Source organism: Peromyscus eremicus, chromosome 9, assembly GCF_949786415.1.
Source record: "Peromyscus eremicus chromosome 9, PerEre_H2_v1, whole genome shotgun sequence".
NCBI lineage: Eukaryota > Metazoa > Chordata > Mammalia > Rodentia > Cricetidae > Peromyscus > Peromyscus eremicus.
This window is the reverse complement of record NC_081425.1, coordinates 89,127,740-89,143,150: the sequence shown is the minus strand read 5'-3', so window position 1 is coordinate 89,143,150 and position 15,411 is coordinate 89,127,740. Positions and strand designations below refer to the sequence as shown.

The following is a 15,411-nucleotide window of genomic DNA, read 5'->3' as shown; positions in this document are numbered from 1 at the left end:
AGATATCTAGGGGATTGAGGGTCAGAGTCTCCTCTGAGGATATCCTCAAGGGGGCGTAACTCTCCCTTGGTTATTTTTAAATAGGGTCACAGCCAATTGATATCCCCTAAAAGCTTTTGAAAATCATTGAGACAACGAAGTGTATCTTTTCTAATCTGGATTTTTTGTGTATAGAGGAGGTCCGGGTGTAACTCGAACCCTAAAAACAGGAAGGGGTATTGGGTTTGTATCTTCTCTGGAGCTATATGAAATCCTCGGTCCTGAAGTGTGATAATTATCTTTTGAGCTACATTTTGTGTTTTTTCTTCAGATTTTCCTGCTATTAACAAATCATCCATATAATATATAATATAAACTTCGGGGTATTAGACCCTCACTGGATCGATAGACTGAGCTACATACTTTTGACATAGCATAGGGGAATTGGCCATTCCTTGGGAGTCATTGCTAGGAGCTGGGGAGCTTGGAGTCTCTGTTTGCTATAGTAAGTTTTTCATCAAATAATGTAAATGCCATATTCATCAGATCTTTGACAGGTTTGAGGACCATTATCTATTAAATGTATCTGAGCCAAACAAATCTAGGCCCAATCTTAAAAATATCTCTAAATTTGGTAACAATAACCAGGCCAATTTGTTCTCTTATAGATATATTAGTTAAATATACCTCTCAGTTTTTTTTTGTTTAAATAGAACAGTTTATGCTTTAAACTAGTATCTGAATAGCCACATGACTAGTATTAACTTGTATTCCTTAACACAAAGGACATGCAAACTCAGACATTCAAAACCAAACATACATGTGGCCACACATTTTTCATTCATACCTGTAGAGTAGACAGACATTTTTACAACTATGACCCTTTGGAGTCTCAATGTAACAGCAGAATAGCAAGACAAAGAAATCTGAAACATATTTCATTATTTTTATATATATATATCTCAAGTCATTTTTTATAAAAACATTATTTTTATCTTAACCAGCAATAATTTGAAACCAAGTCTCTTAAATGATGGCAAGTATTTGTAACCCTTTGAACTCAAATGACCAAAACCCATGTAAATTTTTATTTTTCCTGTGGAAACAAAAGCATAATTTTCCCAGTGTCTTGAACTGGTAATTTAACATTTCTTTTTAAGCAATACCAGGACAGAGAAGGGTTAACAAGAGAAGCTGCTGGCCGGCAGAAGAGACCTTAAAGTTATCACAGTAAAGGGAGGGAGGGGGAGCAGTGGGCATAGAGCGTGTCCTTGGCTGCCAGTGTTCCTGAAAAAAAGTTTTTGTTAACTCTTCTGACTAAAGTCAGATTCTCTGTTCAGTGTACACACAGTTTTTGTCAATTGCAGGCAGTCCCCATTGTCCTGTCCAAAGTTCCCGTCTTTGCCCGCCTGTACCGAGAGCACGCACCCCCACCCTCGTGAGAGCAGCCAGCTGGCTGCAGTCCTGATAGCAAGAGAGCTAGGGAGGGATGGAGGTGGCCTTTGTTATGCCTCTCTCTCCTCTTCCTCTAGAAAAATAAGGGAGGTTAGTAGACAAAAACAAATAACATTTACACAGACAATCCAAGAACCAGAACATCAGCACTGAGACGACGGCCTCATTCACAGCCAGGGAGCCCCTCTTGCAGTATGCAAGCCCCACCTGGCAGGGGATACCTGTTTATCTCAGTTCAGTCGGGGAGTGGAAGTGGGGGACCCAGTTCCCTTTATTGTGGCTCACACATCCTTTCAGTGGGCTAGGCAAAGGTTTAGTGGAGAAGAAGGGAACTGTCCCATAGCGTCCGTCACAGTCAAGTCAACAATGAGAACAATTAACACATTACACACAAGACCAAGGGCACACGAAAAAACTTTGTCCCAACGAGACAACCAACAAAGCTCCAAGAACAGTGACAGCCTGATGTGCTCTGGGGGGGGGGGGAGGTTTTGACCCTCCAGGCTCAATCACACCAAAAACAATCCAGACTGGAGGATCTCTGTCCTTAATTAAACAGACATCAGGGGCTTCCACATCCCTGTCAGTCAGACATGCACCTTTTTTCTTGGAAGAGAAGAAGAGAGTAAAGTAATAATGATCACAACAAAACATACAAAAAAACCCACAAAATGGCTCTGACAAATTCCCAGGACAAAATACAAAGTGGCACTTCCTCCCACCATGGGGGAAGATACCCAAAGATGCTCCTAAACCAAATTGTCACCTCTGAGGTGGCTTTAGGGCTCTGGGACGTCTCCCTTCGCCGCCAGGTTCACTGTCTGGACACGTCTGTCCCAGTGAGAGCCTGCAAAGTACAAATCGAGCCTGCAAAGTACAAAACAAAAGTAACAAGACAGAGAGACACAGACAAGACAGAGAGCGCTCTTACCGGTAGATGTAATAAACCTCTGGACACTTGGGTGTCAGGCAGGGGGAGTTTGAGAGAAAATCCTCTGCAAGGGCTAGTAAATGTGAAGCATGCCCATCTCCCTCTGCTTCCTTTAGAAAATCTCTAATCACACCATAAAAACTAAAAAAGGCATCGGGGACATTTTCCCCATCTCTGATTAATTTGTTAATATCTTTTCCAACCTTGTTCCAAGTCAAAGGGTGAATTCCTGGTCCATTAATCACTAACCAGGGACATTTCTCCTCCACATATTGAAAGAACTTTACTAAATCCTTTTTTTTTTTTAACTCTTAGTCCTCTCTCCCGAAGATTCCCTTTCATCTCCTTTAAAAAAAACAGCCTCTTTAGATAAATTTTTTCCCATTGATCGATTGGACGACACATTTACCTCAAGACTCTCCCGTGTTGCACGAGTGATGCGGTCCAGGCGTCTCTACCCTAATCCTCTCCGGGGCCCCTTTTGTTATCCGTCGTCCGGTAGGTCACCGTGCCTCGAGCCCCACGTTCGGGCGCCACTTGACCCGTCCCGCGGGCCACGTTATTTGATGAGACCCGAGGAGGCACCTCCTGAAAGATCAATGGGGGTGAGAGAGAAAGGAGACCAGGCGCGTAAAGGAAGACAAAGTCAGTCTGAGTTGCGTCAAGGTCTCGTTTATTGCAAGGGGAATCAGGCTTATATATGCTAGGAGCTGGGAGAAGTAGATAGGGGTATGGAAAGTTACTAGGAGGAAGTTAGGGTAAGGTAGGGTTCAGGAAAAGGTCTCTTTGTTCCAAGGCCTGATCAACGGACCATACAGCAAACCATTATGTTTCAGGGAGTAGATCAAAAGGTACATATTGTGGTCTTGTTGAAAAATGGTTGCTATTGAAACTGTTAACGGAAGATTGGGTACACAGCTTTTTCCCATGAGAATCAGTTAGGCTACTTGGCTCCTGACAGTCTGTTCTTAAGAAGCCAGGAGAAGCAGGATAGGCCCATTGTTTCCCAGAAGCTCCCAGATGCTGAGCCCCATACTGGAAGGCCCAGCTTAACTTCACCTCCTCCATGAAGCTCCCAATCCCCTGCTCAGGACTCACTATGCCTTCTCCAAAACCATTTCTTTCTCCAGACTTTACACTAAGACCAAAGGCCAGCTTCCTTCTGCCTTCCTCTGGTCACTCCATGTTCTCTATTCTCGCTCCCAAGCAGCCAGCTCAGTCTTGCTAACATGTCTATGGACACTGAATGAATACCCCACAGGCATGTGGTGTTGCCACAACACTGGTAACATCACAGAGAATATCAAGGTCTCTACAGGATAAGATAGAATTTCTAGAGAAAGGACTACTCGGGTCATCTCCACAGACCTCACCTACCTACTGACTAGCTCTTCTGCAATGCACAAAAAGCCATGTTGCCCTTCTCAGGAGCCTTTCCAGAAACATAAGGAAAGAACTTTAGTATATCGTCTTTACAAAGCCAGGGATAATTCTCTCTCTGCTTCATTAGAATATTTTTACTACTTCAAATACGGGAATTAGAAGTCTCTATTCCAAATACATCTGGCGAAATGGCTCATCACTTCTTCAGATCTCTAATTAATAATATGAGAAATAAAGGTTGCTAGGGTATTAGGTCAGGATAGTGGGGAGGAAAGATCAGTCTCCAGATGTAAACAAGCACATTGTGGAGAATCCTCAAGGCTGTTACAGTATGCAGATGTGGTGGGAGATTGTGGGTGTCCTGTCAGAACAAAGATAAGTCCCATAAACAATGAGGAAAATTACCCCGAATCATCAGCAGAATACATTCTAGCCTTCATGAAATACCAAAATGTTATCAACTTGTGACATGTCTGCCTGGGGATACTAAGAACCAGAGTTCTCCAGGGAGCCCTCAGTTGTAAGAGCAAACACTCCCACAAGTGTAAGGCTCCATTCCTGCACTGGGGTTTGAGGAGAGATGAGTGGCTAGTGAGAGGCTCCATACAGATATACAAAGGCATTTACAGAAAATCAAATGTGTCATAGTCATGGGGATAGTATGTAGTGTGTCACCGCAGTGGTGCTACCCCTAGAGCTACACAAAAGCCAAATGCTTTGACTGGAGCCTCCTGTGACAATGTGCATGCCCTTAGGAAAGGTGACACAGCCAGCTTAAATTACAACATCCATCAGAGCATGAGAGAGGTAGGCAAAGGGCACAAGAGGACAGGTTATTAGGGGTCCTTTACCACAGACCTTTCCCAGAGCCACATTTTGGAATTTACTGATAGTCCTGAAATGAAGAACTAGCACCCTGTTTGGTCTGGATTGACAATTCACCAGAAGTCTAGACTGTGGCCTCAGAAGCGTACTTGGTGGGCCCCAGAACAATTGAGTGATGTGAGGAAAACTGTGTCCTTTCAGATGTTATATCACACTAACAAGTCATGCTAGACAAGGTGAGCTATCTCAGTAATACCCAATTCTAGACATCAAAGCACAACACCTGCCCTACACACTACCTCATCTCAGTTAATCTTGACACACTGAAAGATGCACAAAGTGACTGACAGATGAGTCTTTGCCCAGGCAGGCTCTGAAAGCCCAAACTTGAGTCTCCCCTCTGTGGATGTCAGTTTCCCATCTCTCTATAGGGAGGTGAATGTCTCAGAATGTCTCCCTGCACAAGGGGACCCAGTGGACAACCTCTTCAGGCTTACTTACACTGTAGAGGATGCACTTTGGCTACAGAGCCCTCAGCCATGTGCTTTCAGATGCATGGAGAAAATTGCAACTGTTATAATCACTTGGGTAGCATAGGGAGGCCCAAGTCCCTTGCTCTAGGCTTCAGAGTCTCATGTTAATGGAAAAGCCATGCAGGGCTAAAACATAGTCACCAGGTTCACAAAGTCATCCTCTCTGACACTCCAGGACACCCACAGCTGGCAAGAAGGTGACAGTCTCAGTCCAGGTCCACTGAATCTAACAGCTTTCCGGCTGAACTGGAGACCTGTGTGATATCAACAGCTGGTAATTAAGAAACCTCAGGGGTCACTGGAAGACAGCAGCACTTGGGGGCTCCTGCCCTGCTAGTGGCTATGATGTCATGTACGAGAACCTCAGGGTTTTCTAGGGTTCTCTCCTTTCCCTATTATCACTGGCACGTAAATAAAGGACTCCAGTGGCAGTGAAATCCAGTCATGGTACAGAAATCTCATTAATTTCTCTGTGCCTCCATCCCAGAAGTTCCCAGTTCTTTAGCCCTAACCCTGGAAAGCTGAAGCCCACCACATCCAGAAAGCTCCCCAGTCCCTTCCAAAACTCACTACCTCTTTTCCAGGACCATTTTTTCCATGTTTTCCAGGGAGACCTTGGACCAGATTCCTTCTGCCTCACTCTGGTCTCTCCATGCTGTCCATTCCCTCTGCCAAACAGACTTCTACGTCCAGACAGCATGTCTAGAGGCCAAGCTTGTGGTCACTGAACAAATAACCTCAAGGCAGTCAGTGTTGCTACAACACTAGTGACATCACTGGGGATTCCAAGAGCTGTCCAGGATACAATAGAATGCCCAGCAAAGGGTCTGCTGATGTCATGGGGCAAAGCCTTTGCCTCCTTACTAATTAGTTCTCCATGAACTGACCAGAAGCTGTGGTTTCCTTTCCAGGAGTCTCTCCTGTGACACAGGGGAAGTCATTCAGCACCTCCTCCTTCCAAAGCTAGACATTTCTCTCTGCCTCATAAGAATTTTTTCAGTAATTCACCCATGGGGAGTTGAACACTCACTTTATAAACACTGCCTAAAATTGTCACTTGCCCTCCTCATATCTATACCCAATAATATGAAAAATAAAGCATGGCAAGGTATTTGGTCGTGATCATCGAGGAGGAGGGTTGAGTTCTCTGAAGTGAGCGAACACCTGGGGAAGGCTACAGTTTAGGTGACTATTGGGAATTTGTAAGTGAGCTGAGACTGTTATGAGACCCTAACTGCTCTAGCATGTCCTCTCTACAAGCCTGGTGTCTTAACAAGCATTCTCTAGAAGTAATACAATGATTCTCTATGGAAAGGGTATTTGTTAGAATGGCTTACAGGCAGTGCTCTATCTAATAGAACAATATCTGGCTGTGAATGGAAAGCCCAATAATCCAGTAGATGCCCACTCCTCAAGACTGGATGAGTCAGTTTGTCTGCATTATATGCTGGAATCTTAAAGAAGCAGGCTTTAATGCCAGTCAAGGAATGGTTTTGCTAACAAGTTAAGAGCAAGCAGTGATATGTAGTATGAATCTTAAAAGGTCTTATTAGTAAAAACAAATCTGGAGCCAGGTATTGAGGGTGACCACTGGAAGATCAGAGAAGCAGAACAAGCCACAGCCACCTCACCTTGCCAGTTCCTCAGCTGATCCTGTTTCCTCAGAATGGGTGCCTCTCAGCCCTCATCCAGAATGAATCTCAGCTTAACGGTGCTGCTCAAAGCCTAAAAAAAAAAGAAAGAAAGAAAAAGAAAAAGAGAATATAGATATGAGGTATATCATTGAATCTACTCTGAGGAAAAGGATGAAGAAATAATAGGATAAATTGGTAGATCATTGAATCTACTCTAAAAAGAATAAGGGGAAGATATAAAAATGATAAAAAGGTAGATTACTGAATCTATTATGAAAAGAAAAGAGAGAATATGAATATGATAAGATAAAAAGGTCAATTTTTGAATCCACTTTTAAAAAGGAACTACTTGTTTTAAATAGGATAAGTAATGAATTTTTTTTGTCTGAGTTTATCAAATGTTACTGGACTGGACATTGTTAATATATATTAATGGACTTTTTTGTCTGAATCTGTCAAATGTTGGTGAACTAGATATTGTTAATGTAATTCTTGACTGTATATATTGTATATAATTATTGGATAGTCTTTTTTGTATTAGTTATAAACTTTTTTAATTTTAGGCAAAAAGGGGAAATGTGGTGGTATTGTGTTCCCCAAAATATTGTGCACCCTAATAAACTTATCTAGGGTTAGAGAACAGAACAGCCACTAGATACAGAGGCTAGAAAATGGTGGCACTCACACCTTTAATCCTAGCATTCCAGAGGCAGAAATCCCTCTGGATCTCTGTGAGTTGAAGGCCACACTAGAAACAGTCAGGCATGGTTACTCATGCCTTTAATCCCAGGAAGTGAGCTTTTAATCCCAGAAAGCAGAAAGGTATATAAGGCGTGAGGACCAGGAACTTGAGCTCGTTAAGATTTTAGGATTTCAAGAATCAGTTTAGCTGAGATCCATTTGGATGAGGACTTAAAGGCTTCCAGCTTGAGGAAACAGGATCAGCTGAGGAAATGGCGAGGCAAGGTAGCTGTGGCTTGTTCTGGTTCTCTGATCTTCCAGCATTTACCCCAATAACCAGCCCAGATTTGTTTTTACTAATAAGAACTTTGAAGATTCATGCATGCTACAGAGAAAGAGTAAGAGCTTCATTCTTCCAAGTCCTTCCAACAAAAGAGGTGGTCCAGATTATATCTGGATTAAAGATCTGAATTAAAGCTGTGACTTCATCCCTCAAAGATCTAAACTAGAATTAGATCTTCATACTTCAAAATAAGCAGACCTCTCCCACAGGTGTGCCCTCTATTTTTTGTTGTTTGTTAATCCAGATACAGTCACGTTGACAACCAAGAATAGTTATCACAGTCTTATTTCCCTCTTCACTAATACTCATGAGAAAAAGGCTCACTTAGAGAGTGAAAGGAAGGAGTGACAATAATCAAAATCACATCTGAGTCATCTGTAGATCTCATAGTCATGATGACTTTTAGTGGCCTTTTTTTGGTCTGGCTATAATAGGATGAAATACCAGTCTTAGGAGAGGATTAGCTAGAAACCCAGATACAAAACAATCTGGACTCTTTCTATAATTGTAGATTTGAAATTCAAATCATTATGTCATGGCTGGTAGTAACTATGATGAAAAAGGGTCCAAGAGATAGAAAATGGATTCTCTTTAAAGAAAAGAGAAGAATAACAGACTGTACCTGTTTGAGGAGAGTGGGTGTCAGGAAGAGCCACATGAATTTGGACTCGAACTCCTCCAGAACACATCTTGTGCTTATATAAAATGTCTTGTCATACATTTTTAAGCCTTTTGTGAGTGGAACTGTTTCCCTGATTTCTTTGTCAATATGTTTGTGATTGGTATACAGGAAGGCCACTGACTTTTGTGTGTTCATTTTACAATCTTTCACTTTTATGAATCTATTTGTCAGGCTTAAGAGACTTCTGATAAATTTTTAGTTTTATGTGTTTATAATCATATCATCTGCAAATAAGGACATTTTGACTTCTCCCTTTCCCATTGTATCCCCTTAATCTCCTTCAGTTGTCTTATTGCTCTTGCTAAGAGTTAAAGTTGTATATTGAATAGGAGTGTAAGGAGTGAACATTCTTTTCTTCTTCCTGCTTTTTGGAATAGCTCTGAGTTTTTCTCTATTTAGTATGATGATGATGTGGGCTTGTTGTACAATTACTTTATTATGTTGAATTATATCCTCTATATCCCTAGATTCTCCAGGACTTTTATCATTGATGAAAGCTGGGTTTTACAAAGGCTTTTTTTCATATATTCAGAGGGTCATATTGTTTTTGTCCTTTACTCATTTTATGTGGTGTAGTAAATATGTTGATTTGTGTATGTTGAATTATCCTTCTATGTTTGAGGTGAAGACAACTTGAACCCCAGTGGATGATTTTTTTAATGTAATCCTGAACTTTATTTGCAAGTATTTTATTGAGAATTTGTGTTTATATGTTCATCAGTATAATAGGCCTATAATTCTGTCTTTCTATCCATCTATCTACTATCTATCTATCTATCCATCCATCCATCAACCCTTCAATCCACCTATCCATCCACCCACCCACCCACCTATCCATATCCATCCATCCATCCATTTATCTACCTGTCATCATCTCTCAACACCAGGTTATCCCTGGCTCAAAAAAGAATCTGGAAGAGCTGCTGATTTACTACTCTTTACATGCTGAGCCATTTCCTAAGGCATTTTTATCTTATTTTAATTTTTCCCTCTTTTAAATGTTTATTTCATTTTTTATGTATACAGGTATTTTTCCTGCAGGTATGTGTGAGAACTACATGTGTTCCTGGTGCCTGAGGAGGCTGAAAGAGTGTGTTTGAGCCTCTGTATGGTTGCTGGGAACTGAATCCTCATCCTCCACAATAGCAGCCAGTGCTCCCAACTGCTAATACAACTCTCAAACCCACTTTTTCTTTGTTTGTTTGTTTGTTTTTGGAGATTGTGTCTTACTATGAGGCTCTGGCTATCCTGGACTCAGTAGACAAACAGGCCTCAAACTCACAGACATCTACCTGCCTCTGCCTTCTGAGTGCAGGATCAAAGGCATGGGCCACCATGTCCTACTTCTGATGTGCATGTTTAAAGTGCTTACTGTACAGTGGGTCCTGTGCTAGCATTGTGGATGAGCACTAGACAACAAATCAAACCTCACACTGCTTCCACCTCCCTGGGAGACAGACAGCAAGCAAAATGAAACACACCCAGGTTAGATGGAGGCTCCAGTGTCAGAAGGACTAAAGATGATCAGATCAGCTGCAGCCCACAATGATACCAGTGCTGGGAGGCTTTGGCATTATTTACAGTTATGGTCATGGGGCTCAAGACTATTCTACACACTCCACAGATCACCTCAAGCCCTCTGGTCCAGGCTGCCATATCATCCAGACAGCAGACAAGTGGAAGCCTGAACCATTGTGGGAAGTTGTGGGGTGGGGGCGCCTCCACAGACCTGTGAGCTTTTGGCCTACATTTGGTGTGGAGCACAACCTCAGTATTTCAGGCTCCCAGTCCAGCCAGCACCAACTGCCTAGGGATCTGGAATTGCCCATGTTGCTAGAAAGACCTACTTCATCAATGCCACCGCCAAGCTCATCCTCCTTGTGGCTATATTATTTAGGCAAGTTTTGTATTTGTTTTAAACTTTAGGTAGCATATAAAATGAGCAAATGTGGTATTTGATGCCAAAATAGGATCTGAATTCTGATGTTGACTGAGTTTTGAAGACTGACAGAAATCTAGAGACATTACGTAAAGGCAGAGGAGACTGCTCATCTACCAAATAGCATTGAGTCAGTTTGTAAAACTCCCACGTGATTTTACTGTTGTGCATGCTTGTGTGTGAATGATTTCCCTGTATATATATATATATATGTCTGTGCACCCTGTGCAAGTCTAGTATTCACTGAGGACAGAAGAAAGAACTGGATCCCCTAGGACTGGAGTTTTAGACAGAGATGAGCCCCCTGCTGGGTGTCAGGAACTGAATTCAAGGAATCTTAAATACCAAATGATCTCTCTAAGACCCAAGAACACACCACTTCAATTTAGCAGGTAGAATGGGTTTTTGGGTAACCTATGTGAGTCAGCCTTGTGGAAATTTTATCAACTGTTTTGTGACATAAATGGATGGGTAGCACCATTTCAGAGCTTTGAATGAATTCTTGAGGCTTTGTTCACAATGTTTCCCACTCAAAGTAGACAATATTGCTGGAGCAGGCCATTAGTCTACATCTCACAGGTGTAACAGTCATGGGAAAGGAGTGAGAAGCCAGAAGGCATCTGCAGACTCCATACTTGCAGCTCAGCAGCTGGTGGCACACTTTGTTCATGCATTTTGAGTTCACCTTCACTCTTGCTATCCCAGGATCCCAATGGGCAATTGTGAAAGGCTATGGGAAAGGGTAAATGGAGTGCAGAAGGGAGAGGTTCCTTTCCTTCTAGAAGCCCTTCATTGTCACATTCTCTCAATCTGGTTGTTAAACAACCAGGTCATGCAGACTAGAGAGGACATATTTTGACCTTTTCTGTATAGTCTTCCCATCATGCTGGAAATGAATGTGTTAGTTAAAAAAGTGTAGATTTTTTTAAAGCCAGTTGGTCATATCTGCTTTTGAGATTTATGAAACCATGGGCCTTTTACTCAAGTAGAAAAGAAGCAGAGGTTAAAAAATGTTAGTGGTCTCTAATAATAAAATTGAAAGGAATACATAGATATTTGTGGACTAAAATCAAGACCATGGCATTGACAAGTGATAAAATGAATGAAAATGTAACATTTCCTTTTCATGAAAAATAACACATCTCAAATTGTCCTTAAAGGCTCAAGAAGAGAATAAGTACTGACTCCAGGAACCAGAGGTCACACTGGAGAACTCTGGTCACAGAAACACTTCAACTGTTGCTTCTGACTCTGTTTCCACTTCCACATCTGTTGCTGTTGCTCCTGCTTCTGCTGTTTCTGCTTCTCATGCTTCTGCTTCCTCTCCAGAGGCTCCAATCTCTGCTGAAGCTGCTTCTGCTGCATGTGTTTACAGCTGTTGTTACTGCTGCTGTAGCACAAGGTAAATGAACCCTCTCTACAAAGACACAGTGGGCATACTCACAGCTAGGATTCCGTTATTAAGGAGACAAGAGAAAAGAATAAGTAAGACTGTGACATGTGTTGAAAATAGATAATCATGTTTGACTTACAAAACAAATTCTCTTTTGGGCTAACATTCATGATGAACATATTTTATTGTGATGGGTTTATACTCAAGGCCATAGGCAGGTATTTCTCAGTATCTCAATCATTTACCTAGTTGGATCCCATTTCTACTTACATGGAAAGCAGTGTTATACAAATACAATCATCACAGCTGGCAAATGTGAGGGAAGCCCATTGCCTTGGCCTGTAGTTAGAGAAATTCATCCACACAGAAGTCAGACTGCTGTTCCTCACCAAAAACCCACTTGCCTCCAGTTCCACTCACGTACCTGCCAGTGTCTCCTGACACAGATAGATCTGGCTCCTGTTTCATCTCTGACTTGAACTTGGATTTTTCTGTCCCTGTCCCTGCAGGCAAGTGAGACTGAACACTCCAGCATCTTCCTGTTCTTGAATCTTTTTTGTCTGGCTTTTCTTTTCTTTTTTTTTAAGTCTTTTTCTAAAGACATTTTTTTTATTCCTTTTACATGCCAACCATAGATCCCTGTCTCATCCCTCCTTCTGCTTCTCCCCCAGGTTCTCCTCGACCCACCCTCCCCATTCCCTCCTCCAAAAGTGTAAGGACTCCTCCCATGGGGAGTAAGCAGAGCCTGGCACATTCAGTTCAGGCACTACTCAGCCCCTCCCTCATGCAGCAAGGCTGAACAAGGCTTTTCTTATATTTCCTTTCATTTTCCTTATATGCCATGCTCTCAGCTTCTCCCACTTGGTCCTACTCACTTAAGATCCTTCCATCTTCCCCTACAGTCCAGAAAATTTGATTTTTGTCCTCTAACTACTATATGTCTATCTGTGTGACTGTCTCATTTATTGTAATTTATGTATCCTTCAACTCCAGTAGGTGTTTGTCTACTTACCACTGTAACCTCTTTGGTTAGGTAATGGGCTAGCATGCAGTAAGTGACTACTCACCGTCTATTTATTGAATGAGAAAATGAAGTTTACACCAAGTGCTAAATTAAAAATTAGACTAATTGTCACTTTAAAAGTTTGATATAGATCAATTCTTAGAATGTTTTTTACAAATCATAATCATTAAAAACTCTGACAATATTTTTTAAATATTCAATATACATAAACTTTTTTTTAAGGGAAATTTTTTTTAAAGATTTATTTATTTAGTATACAGTGAGTGTTCTGTCTGCAGGGCAGAAGAGGGCACCAGATTTCATTGTAGATGGTTGTGAGCCACCATGTGATTGCTGGGAATTGAACTCAGGACCTCTGGAAGAACCGCCAGTGCTCTTAACCTCTGAGCCATCTCTCCAGCCCATACATAAACTTTTAATAATGAAAAGAATGAAAGCAAAACATATAATCAAAGCAATTAATTATGTTAATTTGTAGAAACAAGTCAATATCAGCATACAATATCATTTTACAGTAATATTTATACATTCATAAGGTATAATGTGTCATATTATGTTAGAATAGTAATTGCCAAATTTCTGTTATTGATATAATTGACTATAATGTTGTGATTTAAACATGTGAATAATTGCTATACTATGTAATAATGAACATACTATTTAATCTTAACCAGTAATAACTCAACAGAAAGGTATGACATGTGTGGGGGACACATTACATTTCCAATAGGCAACACTACTCTGTCATTCTCCAGGGACTGAAATATGAGTAGAGAGGAAATGATAAAGTTTTTGTGGAAGAGAATGTCTCAGAGACTCTTGTCATGGCCTCCAGGACCTCCTTATTCCTCAGGCTGTAGATGATGGGGTTGAGCATAGGGGTGAGGATAGTGTAGAAGACAGCCAGAATCTATCTTCTGTGGGGGAATGGAGACTCCTGGGATGAAGGTAAGTGTAGACAAAAGGTGCATAGTAAAATGTCACCACAGTTAAGTGAGTTGAACATGTAGTGAAGGCCTTTTTCTTTCCCTCTTTTGAGCACATGTGGAAGACAGCAAAAAGGATCCATCCACAGGAAGCTGTGATGCCAAGGAAAGGAAGTAGAAGAAACAGGCTTGTACTCACAAATACCATGTACTCATAAACCCAAGTGTCCATACAGGCCAGGGGCAACATGGCAAGGACATCCCAGAAGAAATGGTTAATGGACCTAGAATGGCAGTAAGGAATGTGAAGGAGATAGACTGTGTGTGATAAGGAGTTAATGGAGCCCAGTGTCCAAGATCCTATGATCGTCTCCAGACACATCATTTTGTTCATGGAAATAAGATAATGAAGAGGGTGGCAGATGGCCACGAAATGGTCATAGGCCATGGAGGCCAGGAACAAGCCCTCAGAACCTGCCATGTTCAGAAAGAAAAAGGATTGCACTCTACAGCCCAGTAAGGTAATGCTTTTCTGGCCAGAGAGGAAGTTGAATGCCAGCTCGGGAAGAGTGGTAGAGATATGCATCAGGTCCATGAAAGAGAGAGCTGACTGAGCAGAAAGTACATGGGGGTGTGGAGTTTGGGATCCACACGAATGAGGTGGATCATTGCTGAGTTGCCAAGCAAGGCCACAGAGAATATGGAGATGATGAGCAGCAAAAGCAGTAGGCCTGTGTGATTTTGTGGTAAGAATCCTAACAAAATGAAATCACGTGAGCTCTGAATCCATTTCTCCATGAAAATGTATTGCTTTCTCTTTCTTCACAAGTGACCTGAAAGTAAAATGCACTTATAGAAAGTAGAACAGGAGAATAAAGAGGAACTGGCTTGGAATGAATGCTTGCACTGAATTGTTCTTACAACCAGCACCATCCTTCTGTTGAATTTATTTTGAAATCTGAACTAAATGTTTCTTCCCCCTTGCCTCTGGCCAAGTTCTCAGTTCAGAGATACCTGTATGGTCATTTTATTTTATTTTTTACAAATCTTTTTATTTTATAATTAATTTAATTTTACATATCAGCCACAAATTCCCCTGTCCTCCCTTCTCCTAACCCCCAGGTTTCCCCCAAACCAATCCACCCCCTATTACCACCTCCTCCAAGGCAAGTTCTCCCCTGGGGAGTCAGCCCAGCCTGGTAGATTCAGTTGAGGCAGGTCCAGGCCCCACCTCCCTGCACCAAGGCTGAACAAAGTGTCTCAGATTAGGCCCCAGGTTCCAAAAAGCCAGCCCATGCACTAAGGACAGGTCCTGGTCCCACTGCCTGGGGGCCACCTAAACAGTTCAAGCTCATCAACTGTCTCACTTATTCAGAGGGCCTGGTCCAGTTCCATGGGGGCTTCTCAGCTATTGGTTCACAGTTCATGTGTTTCCGCTGGTTGGGCTATTTGTCCCTGTGCTTTTTCCATCATGGTCTTGATATCTCTTGCTCATACATTCCCTCCTCTCTCTTGCCTGTTGGACTCCTGGTTCTCCACCTGGGGCTTGGCTGTGGATCTCTGCATCTGCTTCCACCAGTCACTGGATGAGAATTCTATCATGACACTTAGGGTGTTTGGCCAAAAACTCTGACAATCTTTTAAAGCCTTCATAATGACAAGTTTCCATGCAAAAGGGAAGTA

At 41.9% G+C, this 15,411-nt stretch overlaps 2 protein-coding genes and 1 pseudogene across 7 annotated transcripts in view; 1 reads left to right on the top strand and 2 right to left on the bottom strand.

Moving 5' to 3' along the window:
- Window positions 1–15,411, bottom strand: part of LOC131919653 (disks large homolog 5-like) — a 146,823-nt gene that overhangs the window by 47,052 nt on the left and 84,360 nt on the right. The window contains exon 1 of one of the 4 annotated variants that reach the window (XM_059274035.1): window positions 5,680–6,010. The exons of 2 other annotated variants lie outside the window; for them this stretch is intronic. In XM_059274035.1, the coding sequence (XP_059130018.1) occupies window positions 5,680–5,806 (127 nt within the window). In that variant the 5' untranslated portion in view covers window positions 5,807–6,010. Of the gene's footprint in view, window positions 1–5,679; window positions 6,011–15,411 lie in introns of those variants that run through there. One more of the 4 variants, XM_059274034.1, reaches the window with a different exon arrangement.
- Window positions 1–15,411, top strand: part of LOC131919658 (disks large homolog 5-like) — a 76,541-nt gene that overhangs the window by 46,056 nt on the left and 15,074 nt on the right. The gene's annotated exons all lie outside the window — the stretch shown is intronic.
- On the bottom strand, window positions 11,469–14,529 carry LOC131919646 (olfactory receptor 2L13-like; annotated as a pseudogene).